Below are 14,179 nucleotides of genomic sequence, written 5' to 3'. Positions count from 1 at the left end.
CACTGTCAATAAACTTTAGGACCTTTAAGTTTTAATGTGGGAAAATGTAAGAAATTAGAAGGAAATGGTGCTTTTAAGATCATGAATTTTGACTTACTAGTTTTAATGCATAATAGGCTCTTAGGGGTCATTGCTTCTTTTCTGTTATCAGGAACACAAGGGCAGCATACTCAGTGTCAGTGATGTTAAGCATGAAACCAAATACATTAGCAGAAACAACCATCCCAGGCTATGAAATCCTTAAGTGTAGTAGTTGCCATTTGAATCATGTAACAGACACTTAGTGATCCCTGAAGGCATGAATGGCTTAATAAAAGCTGGTGGTTTTTGTTGTGTTTTTCCCACCTTGAGAGTTTAAAATGTAAAGGGATTGTAGGAGTTTTCCAGGCCTTATTGGGATGAAGCTCAAATGACCTTTATTTACTTGCAACTATTTGCTTCCTGAAGCTATTTGAAAATCTTAATCTTTGCTGTATATAAATATAATTTTAATATTGGATTAAAATTGGAGTTTTATTCTATTATGTTAGTTTTTCAAGTTTACAAAGTTGTTTCTCCTTCAATTCTCTTTACTCATATGAACGAGAAATTCTTTCTGTTTTGGAGAATATGTATATAGAATAATAATTTTAAATACTAATTTAAATTGTTTCTGAATTTTGCTTTTTCAAAGTTACCTATGATTGTTCAATACTTGTGTCTTGTTAGGGAACCATCAAAATTTCTAGCTCAACAGAGATCTGTTAAGTACTAAGATACTAAACATACTATATTTAGTGAGACATATACGTAGAGTTCTCACAATTTAATATCAGAATAAATGTATGATATTTTATTAAAAAACAAAGCTTCCCTTGTTCCCCCAGTACAACGCAAATGTCATCCTACATTGGCACAGAGTTGCAGAACTTATCATACTGAATTATACTAATATTCAAATAAAACAATCAAATAAAAACATTTTTTCTTTAGACATTTTAATTGAAATATTTATACCAATAAATATTTAAACATGTACACATTATTTATCAAAATAAATTTTCATTACTATTTTCCATGCTATTGATAATAAACCTGAATTGTTTAAACTGTACTTAAATTGTAACTTTCACATCATTATTGCCATCTTAAAATATATTTCCATTTGTTGCTTCCTTAATTTATCTTGGTTTTATATTTTGTACTCCTGTTCCTTGTATATACATATATACTCAAAAAGTATAAATTTCCTTTTGTAAAGCTTTGTGTTAACCATATCAGCCTCAAGTTCTTTGCTGCATCAAATGAATTTTCTGATATTTTAATTTGAAGATATTTTTATTCATTTGTTTCAGTATACTTGGAAGAATAATTGAACAGTACTCCACTTACTTAGAAAAGCAATAAAATACTTTAAGTAGCTCAGTAATGCCTGAGTGTGCTTCCAGACTGACATAAGACTTTTTTTCTGTTCCTTAGCTTTTTACCACTGTTTGCACTTAGAACACTTTCTGCATTTCTTTTTTAAAAAAACAATAGCTAAAACTTCATGTATTAATCTTTCTTTAAAGTATCTGATAAATTCAGAGATAATGAAAGAAATCTATCCAGATACAATGAAAGAATGCTATCTTATTATTGGCTAATATATTAATGTGAGGTTATTGTTTTTTGTATCTCCACATTAACTAAAATGTTGCTTTTACAGCTATTTTGGAATCATTATTTCTTTTATCCTAAATATGTTCTGCTCAGATCTTTTTTCCTTATAAAACTTATATTTAGGTAAACCAGTGTGTGTGTATAAGTGTATATGTGTGTGTGTATATATGTGTGTGTGTGTGTGTGTGTATAGATAGATAGTTTAGAACAGAATATAAAAACTTACCATTTCAGCATAAGAATATGATGTATTAATTATATTAATTCACATTTGAAATTAATATAAACTACCTGAGGAAAAAAATCACACAATATCATAAAAGTCAGCATATGGCACTCGTTCATTTTAAAAGATTAAGTCATGGCTACCCTTGTCTGTTAACTGTTATTCAGTCATTAATCCTTTGTCATCTTGGGTAGTTTATAACAGAATCCAGAGAGTCAGTTAAACATTTATTTCCACTTCATGTTCTCTTTAGCTTTATTTAAGGCATATCATTTACTAGTCTTTAATTATAGGCACACATTTTTCTTCTATTTTTAGAAATAAAGATAAATAGAATTTGAGGGCCAGGCATGGTGGCTCCAGCCTGCAATCCCAGCATTTTGGGAGGCCAAAGTGGGTGGATCACCTGAGGTCAGGAGTTGAAGACCAGCCTGACCAATATGGTGAAACCCTGTCTCTACTAAAAATACAAAAATTAGCTGGGCATGGTGGCATGGGCCTGTAGTCCCAGCTACTCAGGAGACTGAGATACGAGAATCGCTTGAACCTGGGAGACGGAGGTCGCACTGAGCCGAGATCTTACTACTACACTCCAGTCTGGGCGACAGAGCGAGACTCCATCTCAAAAACAAAGTCCTTTGGTATAAATATTGCAAAAATAGCAAATAATCTCTTTTAAACAGTGGCTACTAGTCTTCTTCTAGCTAGTATAGAGTTGTCCTTTTGCTGGTAAAATTGCATTAACTTTTCCCAGAGAGCCATGTCTTTCACTGTCTCAGTTCTTTTCCATATCTAAACTACATTCGAAATTGCAAGAGCATTTGCAGGCCTGCCTTATATTTTGTTATATTATGTAATTTAAACATATTATATAAATCCATCTAATGCAGACATTGATTTTAAACAATACAAAATGAAATTGATCAAAAAAAGAAGTCCAGAGCTAAGCATAGAAACAGAATTAGCACAATAATGATTAGGAATTCAGTTCCTTCTGCTATGATAATGACCTTGGTCTATTTATTTAGCCTCCTCCTTGCATCTGTTAAACTGGCTATAATAATACCTACTTTAGGAAGTTGTTATTAGGATAAACGAGATAATAAATATGAAGTATTTAGCATTGTGCCAGACACATGGTAGGTGATCTACAAATGATATCTAATAATAATGTTGAATTATAATGAAAACGTATTTTTCTTGCTATTTTATAATTTTCTTTTTCTAGAATATGCTTGGGTAGTAATAGATAATATTGGGTTTCAAATATAAATTGTAATAATATAATATCTCACATGATTTCACTTAATGAATAGCATTGACCAAATTCAGGTTTTATAAAAGCATGTTAAATAACTCCCTGGAACTTTCCTATAGTACTGCTAATGTGGTTTCCTGCAGTAACTTGATGTATGATGCAGTAATGAGTATAGAATTAGCATGTAAAGCAAGGCCATTTTATACCCCTTCTAATTGGCTTATTTAGTTAAGTGCCAAATGCTGCAATATAAATGTTCTAGTATATTATCCCTAAAACACAAAGCAAAGTTCTAATGGAGTTTCTTTTCTAACTCTATTTTTTAAGGTCTTTAATCTATTAAATCCTGATAGCTTTGCTGGTAAAGTCAGTGTGTTTACTCACCTTTTGTATTCCTCATTAACACCTAGCACTTACCAAGCATTTGCCAAACAAAATCATTCAAGAGGAATCTGAGGAAAAATTTTTGCAAATTAATATGATGAATCTAATTAGTATTTTATTTTCCCTAAAATGTCTACAGTCTGTTATTTCTGCCTTTCCTTTTTCCACCCCACTTCTATGAACTACCAGTGCCTGAATAGGAGAGCTACTATTGTTCATTACAAGAGTGTTGTATGAGGCCTTGAATGTTGTAAGAAATGTATATATATTGAGCCGTTTATATACATCCATTGCTTTTCTATTTATATATTGGACTCTTTTGAAATATGCTTCAACTTGTAGAAACCACAGGGGTTTTTTTTAACATACTGACTTCATACCCTTCAGATTAGCATTCTATCCAAGTATCCTGTATAGAAATCATTCAGCATTAACAATGTTATCTTCCCCACTCGAAATAAAGAGACAATAAGAATGAAAATATAGCCACATAGAGAAGGAAAGGAATAGTTAAAAGATTTAATACTGTCATAGTACTTTTCTTCCTGTCAGACATACAGTTTGAACTGCAGCAATTTGAACTGCAGCCAGTTTTTATATGTTAAGTACTGCCATTCTGTCCTTTCTCCATGGCTGCTGATGAATATTTTTAAAACAAATTTCTAAAAATACAGAGAATGGGATTCCAGGATGGGCCACATAATTTGTGAGACCTAGTGCAAAATGAAAATGCCAAGCTCCTTGTTCAAAAACAATTAAGAATTCCAGGATAGCAACAGCAGAGCATAAAACCAAATGTAGGCCCATGTGCAACTGCGCAAGTCACCTTCCCATAGGGCTGGCCCTGAAGGATTCCCTATTTCACAGGGATGATCTTCCTGTTGGCACTTTGCCTAGCAACTTTTCAGAGTAAATACCTTCATTGTATCTAAGAACATTGAGACCTAAACATCAGAGAGAGTAAAGAGATGTGCCATCATGGCCATGCAGCTAGACTAACCAGTGTAATTACTGATCATTTTAAGATGCTCAGCAAGGTAATTAAATTAAGAATAACGAGATAATTCATACCATGAGTAGGATTTTAGCATTTTGGGGGTTGACAAAGCAACACAGGAGAAAAAAGCATTTATTGGGTGTCTTTTTTGGATAGGAGCCATATTGGACTCTTTTTAATGCATTATCCTGTCTTAGCATGTCAGCCATATAAAGTAATCTTTATTACCTCATTTCATTTTCTATCTGAGGAAAGTGAATCTCAAGGATATAAAATAACTTGTTTATAGTCATACAGCAGTCATTGGCAGTGTGGTGATTGCCCACATCTGTCTTCAGATCAAGCCCATGTTCTTTCCATGGGTATTGGTACCATGAGGCTGTCTGTCTATCTTTAGGAGCTGATAAACACAATAAAAGTACAGACTTGAGAAGCAGATGCAAAAAGCACTAGCACAATGAGGGAAATTTAGCATGACAGTTTCTTTAGTGTAAGGAAACTGAGCCCAGCACAAAGTACGGCCATGGACCAAGGACAGAACACAGTAAATAAAAAGAGAATTCTTATTATCTTGACCAGACAGGAGAAACTGTTGTGAAGGGAAAATAAATCTCGGGATCCCCAAATCACTAAGCCAAGGGAAAAGTCAAGCTGGGAACAATGTCAGGCAAACCTGTCTCCCATTTTATTTCTAAATAAGATCGCTACAAAGATAAGAAGCTACATACCTCCCTCACAATGTGCCAACAAGGAAATACCTTGTGGACAAAGGACAGACAGAACTCAAAGTCATTCCTCTGAGGCTCACCTGAGACAAATGCATATCTGCTTCCTCTGCCCTATTTATTTATGTAAAAATGCAGATTCACTGAGCCAGACTTAATTGTATATTCAGTGGAAGGCTGATCAAAGACTCAAAAGAATATAACCTTTTGTCTCTTATCTACTTCTAACCTGGAAGCCCCACTTTGAGTTGTCCTGCCTTACATGACTGAAGCAATGTACATCTTACACATATTGATTGATGTCTCATGTCTCTCTAAAATGTGTAAAAGCAAGCTGTACTCCAACCACCATGGGAACATGTCATCAAGACCTACTGAGGCTGCGTCACGGGCATGTCCTTACCTTGGCAAAGTAAACTTCCTAAATTGACTGAGACTTGTCTCAGATATTTTGGCTTAACACTGTCTACCTACCTCACAGTTGACTAATAACAGTGGCTACAGAACAAATGTAACATGTTGGAGATGAATAGAAGATAATACCTTGATTGCAAAATAATAGTTCCTCCTACAGTTAAAGCAAAAAATAAGTTTCAAATGATGAAAACCAGACTTCAGTAATGAGAGTCTGTGAAGCATCTGAGGACCAGCATATTTTAGGGAGGTATATTTCAAGCTTTATCACTTATATTCCACTTCTTTTGTTTGTTTGTTTCTTTTTGAGATGGAGTCTTGCTCTGTCACCCACGCTGGAGTGCAGTGGTGCAATCTTGCCTCACTGCAACCTCCACCTCCCAGGTTCAAGCTATTCTCCTGCCTCAGCCTCCCAAGTAGCTGGGATTACAGGCACCTGCCACCACACTTGGCTAATTTTTATATTTTTAGTAGAGACGAGGTTTCACCATGTTGGCCAGGCTGGTCTCAAACTCCTGGCCTCCTGTAATCCATCTGCCTCAGCCTCCCAAAGTGCTGAGATTACAGGCATGAGCCACCATGCCCAGCTCATATTCCACTTTCTTCATGATTTTGGCATGTGTAAGTCTTAAAATACTATGAAGGCTGTAGCACATATTTTACATTTATTATTTCATACAGTTAGTATGAATGGATTTATTCTGACAAAAGCACTAGCTTTCTAACCTTTGTAAAGCCACTCTACTAATTGTTTAAGCTCATTTGCTCTTCAGTTCATTTAACTAATATTTATTGAGTACTTTGTATTTTCTAGGATTTGTCTACCTGATGTGGGTGGTAGGTGGGGGTGGAGGGAAAAAGATAAGAAGACAGAGATGAGTAGAGTATGGTACCTGCCTCAGAGGGATTCAGAATAAGATAGTTGCACAGTTTCAGACTGATCATAGAATGCTGAGAAAGAAGGATTGAGACTTTGGAGGAGGTGTGAAACTATACAAAGTTGAGCAGGAAAGGCTGGATAAATAAGTAGGAAGAGTTTATTAAGCATATTTCAGAGATTCATCTTTCCTGGATCTTGGCCAGATTTTTTTTTACTTTTCTGATCGTGAATTAAAAGTCATCGAGATTTTTTTATAATGTTCGATTCAGTCTGATGGTTGTAATCAAGAGGTTCTCAGATTAAGATTGTTTAGAAACTATCAATTTTTTGTAGGTATGGTAAATCAAATAATAGAAACAGTATAACCATAACTTTAACGAATATTTTGGCATGTAGTTATTATATGGAATATAGGTGTGTTGTGTGTAAATGTGTTTTCTTTTCACCTGAATTTCTTTGTACAGATTTTGCAGAATAAAATGCCAGTTACTTTCTTCTACTGTTTCTTTTATTTTTCCTTTTAAAAAAGTTATTACAAAAGGTGATTTGTATGTTACTTACAACACATATTTACCACAACTATTTTTCTTTTTTTTGCTTCCAGTGTAAAACTCTTTCTGGAGTCTGTGACCACATCATATCCCTGTCATCCGATCCTCTGGTTTCACAGTCTGCTCACCTGGAAGTGATTCAGCTGGCAAACATCAAACCAAGCGAAGGGCTGGTAAGAGATACCATGTTTATCAAAACCACCATCCATCAGTAGACAGCTAATGATGTGGCCAAAGCAGCCTCTGAATGTGGGAATCTGAATTTCAACAGACACTGAACATTTTGGTATTTTTTTTCCTAGAGGAGTTATGGTAGTGGAAGTTTGTGATGCATGATAAGAAGTTTTATGAAGATAAATGAAAATGAAGGAGAATTGAAAATGGTGACTTCTGAATTAATTTAATTTGGTAATCATTTAGCTTCGATTACATTCTTTCACCCCCTCACCAAAGTTCCTTAGGTTTAAAGGAAGTTTAAGAGTTTTATAATAAACACCACAATGTTACCTGCTCATGAAAGTAGGTGTTTTGTTTGTTTACTTTGGTTTGTTCTGGTTTTAATAGTTATTGCTTCCCCTAGGGTGGGTTAGCTAAACAAAACTGATATTCTTTATAACTCACACTCATTCTTAGAAGGGTAAGTAAGCAAGTGGATATTGCCAGCACTACATGTCTATGAGTTGTATTTTTTAATTTTGTAATAAATATAATCATGTTTTATATTTTGTTCACCTGATTAAAAAATGTATTGGTTCTAGATATAACCCAAGAGAGAGATTTAAAAAAAAATAAGTCTGTAGAAAGAAAGCATATAAAACTTGATATTGAGACAAAAAACAAGAAACTGGCTACAGAATATCTTAACTACTACACAACTATTACATGTTAGTTTGGTGCTATAGTGTTTCCACTTTTTCCCTGTATATGAATTTACCAATTAATGGTATTTTGAAAAATAGAAATCTTGGCAACTAGCATTAATAATTGAATTCAGATAATATATTCTGTAAGATCTCTAAACAAGTTTAACTTTTCCTGTGGCTTTTCTTTTTCATACATCTATCTTAACTGTTCAGAAAGCAAAGCCTTTATTGACTACCACTGATTTTTCAGTTTGAGGCCATCTATTCTAGAGAGTAAGTTTTCTCCGAATATGTGGCAATTAATTCTGGTTATCTATAGTTCCTAGTGCTGTTGTGGCTTTTATGGGTGTTTACCTGGGAAGAAATATGATGAAAATCAGCATATCAGACATAGCATGCCATCATTGTAACCTGTGTTATATCTAACATTGATTACAGTTATGAACTTTTTAAGCAATACTTATAATCTAAAATTATTTTATTCCTTTTAGTTACCTCTACAAAGTCCAGTTTTATTTTAAAAAAACACTTCAATCTATAGCATTAAAGATTGTCATTTCTATTATGTCACCTTTTAGTAGTTATAAGGTAAAGGAAGCCCCCTAAGCATGATTTTTTTCGAGTAAAAAATAATTAACTAATACAACATCGTATTAAACTAGAAGTCAGAACACCCAGATACAAATCACTTACATAAAATATAACTATGAGAGTGATCTTAAAGAGGTGGGAAGTAAATTTAACCACCTTGGCCTTGATGTAGTCATGTGGGTGGGAGAGAGGAGTAGATCTTCTTTAAAGCTCCTTCTGGCTCTTAGTCTGTGGTTCTAAAAAGAAAAAAAGCCTGATTTTTTTTCCCTCTAATTTCCACGGAAATCACTGGGAGAAATACCCTTGTGAAGTAAGTCAAAACAATGCTAATTAATGGACTTTATGAAATCTTGATTTTTTTTTTTTTTTTTTTGAGACGCAGTCTTGCTCTGTTGCTGAGGCTGGAGTGCAGTGGTGCAATCTTGGCTCGCTGCAACTTCCACCTCCTGGGTTCAAGTGATTCTCCTGCCTCAGCCTCCTCAGTAGCTGGGACTACGGGCCCGTGCCACCATGCCTGGCTAATTTTTTGTATTTTTAGTAGAGACTGGGTTTCACCCTGATAGCCAGGATGGTCTGGATCTCCTTACCTCATGATCTGCCTGCCTTGGCCTCCCAAAGCACTGGGATCACAGGTGTGAGCTACCTCGCCTGGCCAAAATCTTGATTTTTTTAAAGGAAGGTATAGCCCTGGACAGGTCCTTTATTGTTTTCATTTGAAAGAGGTAGATCTGGGAACTTAAAATGCTAAGAACCAGATTCAGTTAAATAATCTGGGAAAGAGCTAGAAGAGAAAAGAAATGAGTGCCCACTATTTGCCAGGTTATTTTCCTCACAACTCTGTAGAGTAGGTATTAATTCTGAGAAAATAAAGTTGCACATATTCACCAGTTTGCTCTATATCACATATAGGTAATAAATAATAGAGGCAGGGTTTAAGTCCAGGTAAATCTAAATGAAGTGCATCTGAACAAAGCTTTTTTTATTATTCCATATTCAAATTTTGAATTGCTAAAGAGAGATATGAGAAGCTTAGGAGGATGACTTTAAAACCGGAATTATTTAGAGAAATTCGTTTTTAAAGGACAATGGGCAGCACTTCACTGAGAAGTGAAAGAATGGAAAAGAAAAACCTAAAATGTTGAATATTAATACAAAGAGTTAAGTATAAAACTATTTTTTGTGATTCATATCAAAGGGGAAGTACTAAACAGAATTTACATGGCTTATTCAAGGTATCGTTTTAAAACTCAGTCATGTTTAAGTAAGTTTAGACAGTCACATTTGAAATAAACCAATTTTAAGATTTTGATTTAGGATTTTGGTAATTGGCCATCGTAAATGTCTAAATGGTAAATGAAGGAAAGAAATAGGAAGAGATGGGAGAATACCAAGATTTAATAAAATTTAATTAGCTTAGAAATATCTGCAGAAGGTGTTCTGCCAATTTTAGGACAGAACATCTCTCATAGGCAAAAGGTTTGATTTGTTTGCCTGCTGATAAACTGTATACATCATTTATCATCTTTTAATTAATCAAGTCTCCTAGAGTTTCTTAGGTTTGTTAGTCCTAAAGTTTTATAAGGACTGGTGAGAAACAACCTTAGTTATGATTGAACCCTATGAAACTTTCTTCTAAAATGATTTTAAATAACAATAATTAGCAGAAAATTAAAGGAAGGAAAATGAGAGCTATTGAAACAACAAAGCTGTATCAGAGCCAAAACACAAGCTGAATAGAGAAGAAGGGACTGGGGTCATCCTTGGGGAAACCTCTTGGCCTCAAGGAGTTCTTTTTCTATTTAGGTACTTGGACCATCACCAAGTATGCCTTATTCTACCAACTTAACTGAGAGGTTGCTTTGGCTCCTGTTGGTTAACCAACATTTGGAGACAGAGAGAAGCAAATGTCATTTTGGCAACCTGAGCAGGAGAGAGGGAGCTGTGCAAGTCAGCTCTAGAATTAATTAATGGGTTTTTAAAAAGAGAGAGAAAAAAGGAGGAATGAAGTTTTTGATGAAATGGAAAGCCATATTTGTCACAATTCCAGAAAAGAAGACATTTGAATGACATGTCGTCCTGCTGTTTGGCCCTTTATCAGAGGTGAACAACAAATCAGATGTATCTCTGTGGACCCTTTCTTATTCAGAAGATGATTAGTTTGAAAGTCATCCAAGCAACTTATTTCTTCTCTTTCTTTTGGTGCCTGACTTTTGGCCATTTTTCTCATTACTACTATGAGAGGAGATTTTAAAAAATGAAGAAGTCAGTTTTGATTATTAAAAGCAGTTACAACATGGTTTATTGAATTTAGAAATGAAAATATTACATAAAACAAAATATCTTTATTCTCATGGCATTTTAAAATGTGTTTTATTTCTATCCTGTTGCTTCTGACTATAAAAAGTTTCTAGAATTAAACTTTATGTCTGTATCTAGATCCATCTCTAAGCATTTGACATTTTTATTCATCTGAAAAAAATTTGCTTTAATATGAATTCTATAATGTTGTCATGATGAGATCCTCTTCCTGTAACTACTAGATACTGTCTTTAGCTTACAATTGTCAGTTAGGTTCCTGGCATATGTAATAATTTTACACAGATAAATTTAGAGTCATAGCTATGCTATTTCCATGATTTTTTAATATCCCAATAACTACAATATCTTTTCTAAACATTTTTCTTTAAATATTAGGCTTTCTTTATGACCTCCTCATTTATAGAATCATTTAGAACTCTTGTCAGACACCTTTAATTCATAGTCAATAGTGCACAGTATTGAAAGATAAGTGGAGAAAAATATAATCAACTTCTGCTTACAGTTGTCAAGATGTTGACGGCTGTTGTGAGACCTCCGTTCTTAGTTTAAAAGAACTTAAACAAGAAACACACAGCAAAGGAGATGTAGCGTAAGCAATTTATTGCAAAGGAAAAAGAATATTGTGAAAGTTAGGTGCAGAATAGACAGTACACTCTGAGAGAGATTCAGGATGGGCTGCTCCTAAGGATGAGACCACCAAGACTAGCACTAGGGAGACTCCCTTTATGGGAGTCTTACGTGATTATTTATAAGAGGGTGGGAAGAGCTGTTACTAGTAAGCATGTTCTGGGTGGTCCTCTGGGTGCACGTGTGCAGTAGCTGTACATGCCTCTTCGTATGTTGCATGTCTCATTAGCATCTTAAATCTCCACCCAGAGGTATTTAAGGGTCAAATACCCAGGGGTATTTGAGCAAAGAGTCAGTTTGCGGACAGGTAAAATCAAAATGCACATGCTCCCTTCAGGAGAAATTTCCTAGGTATGCTTGAATGAGCTTGACTACAATGTGTATGCTGGGGCTTATTGTGTTAACCATATATTCTCCACAGTTGCCAAATTCCAAGGACATGTTAATTCCTTGACTACCTATCCTGCCTCAAAGAGAGATGGGTAATTGAAATGAATTTGTAAAATAGTAATCCCAGTTATTCTTTTAACTACATTGCACATACTACATGTTTGCTAAAGTGGTCTTAGTCTTTTAGAACAGATGTTAAAAAGTGAATGTTTGACTTTAATATCTACAGTCATGAAATACTCTAATAAGAAAAGTTAAGGTGTATAACTCTCCTCACTGTAAATAAATCGATAAATTAGGAGCCTAGTGGTTGAAAGTGTGGACTCTGGAGTCAGACTGCCTGGGCTTAAAACCTGGTTTCACCACCTTGGGCAAGACTCCTCAGCCTCTCTCTGCCTCAGTTTCCTTATCTCTAAAACAGAGATAATAATAGTTTCCATCTCATAGACTATTGTGAAATAAGTGTAAGACACTTAAAACAATCCCTGACACAATGTAACAAGTAGATATTAATGATGGTGGTAGATAATGATGGATGATAATTTTTTTCTGTGTCCGAACAGTATATGTTGTTCTGTTCACTTTTTCTACTTTATCTTTTCACAACCCTTGTATGTCAAAAACTAAAAACTGGCTGGGTGCAGTGGCTCACATCTGTAATCCCAGCACTGTGAGAGGCTGAGGTGGGCGGATCACTAGAGGTCAGGAGTTCTAGACCAGCCTGGGCAACATGGTGAAACCCTGTCTCCTCTAAAAATACAAAAATTTGCTGGGCACCATGGCAAGCGCCTGTAATCCCAGCTACTCTGAAGGCTGAGGCAGGAAACTCACTTGAACCCGGGAGGCGACAGTTACAGTGAGCCGAGATCATGCCACTGCCCTCCAGCCGGGGTGACAAGAGTGAAACTCTGTCTCAAACAAACAAACAAAAACTAAAAATGTACTCTCTAGCTCTTACAAATATGCAGTCATGCTTCATTTAATGATGGGATTCCATTCTGAGAAATGTGTCCTTACGTGATTTCATTCTTATGTGAACATCATAGAGTATACTTACACAAATCTAGATATTACAGTCTACTACACACCTAGGCTAGATGATAGAGCCTATTGCTCGTAGTCTACAAACCTGTATAGCAAGTTATTGTACTGAATACTGTAGGCAATTGTAACACAGTAATAAGTATCTGTGTATCTAAACATATCTAAACATGGAAAAGGTACAAAAAATACCATTATATAATCACATGGGACCACCATTGTATATATGGTTCATTATTAACCAAAATGTTATTATGTGGCACATAACTGTATTTTAAGATCCTTTATTAATCTTATATGATCTTGTTAATTCCTGAATGAAAAATATTTGCAAAGATCTTGTCCTCTTCTAAGTTCTAAAATAATACCATCATATTTACCTCCCAGTAAATAATAGGGTAAATGTAAGCTTCAAAGTAAGTTATATGCCTGTCACCAGTGTAAGGCTGAATATTACCATGTTGTCATAGCCAAGAACTACTGGCCAATCCATTAATTAAATTATGTCTGTACTTTTGTTAAGGTTATTTATTTTATATAAAGTGATAAGCATTCATTTAGTTTCATATTAGAGATCCAGGTTCAGCCACTTTTGGAACTGATAACATTTTAGATATATGGTATTACTGAAATGACTTTTTAGAATTAAAACCTACACAGTGATTTCTCAGTAGTTCCATACCATGAAATTTACTACTTATTTTTTTAATCTCTTTTCAGTGAAAACACATGTATTTTCAGGTATCTAAATATATAATTAACAAAGGTATAGGAAATTAACATTGTAGCAGTATGTACTTTGCTTCATAAAAGTACTAAATGTATGCTTTTTCTGAAATGGTATTGTTGGTTATTATTAAATCTGTAAGATTTGAAGTTAATTAAAATTAGTGTTTTTATTTATGAAGTCAATATTTTGAAATTGAAGCACTTTTATAGGTAAAATTTGTGTAGTTTTTCCCAAAAAATGAATTTAAAGTAACAGAATCTTCCTTAGAGGGGACAAAAATTCATTAACTGAATCATCTAGTTTGTTCCAATTTACTTATTTAATATTTAAAATGTGAATCCTTTATTGTGATTTTTTTTCTTTAAAGATCCATCACTATCTGTAATTTAAAGTTTCCATTTGCTCTTAAAGCTTGTGCAATTTCAGGATTTCTGTATAATTTTTAAACTTTAATGAAGCTTTTTCTAAAAATAGTTCTATTTAATTGGAAAGTGAAATCTTGTTCTTTTTACTGGGGGAAGGGATTGCTACAGATACATACT

The 14,179-nt window shown here is 34.4% G+C and overlaps 1 protein-coding gene across 5 annotated transcripts in view; it reads left to right on the top strand.

The window, feature by feature from the left end:
• The window catches only part of CNKSR2 (connector enhancer of kinase suppressor of Ras 2), a 298,887-nt gene that overhangs the window by 121,980 nt on the left and 162,728 nt on the right, over positions 1-14,179 (top strand). For all 5 annotated transcript variants that reach the window (XM_021674795.2, XM_021674793.2, XM_021674792.2 and 2 more), the window contains exon 6: positions 7,130-7,249. In XM_021674795.2, coding sequence (XP_021530470.1) covers positions 7,130-7,249 — 120 coding nt within the window. The remainder of the gene's footprint in view (positions 1-7,129; positions 7,250-14,179) is intronic.

This window comes from Aotus nancymaae, unplaced genomic scaffold, assembly GCF_030222135.1.
Source record: "Aotus nancymaae isolate 86718 unplaced genomic scaffold, 86718_ANA_hifiasm-v0.15.2.pri h1tg000058l, whole genome shotgun sequence".
NCBI classification, from domain to species: Eukaryota; Metazoa; Chordata; class Mammalia; order Primates; family Aotidae; genus Aotus; species Aotus nancymaae.
Note: the sequence above shows the minus strand (reverse complement) of the source record. Positions and strands in the feature narration are given on the sequence as shown.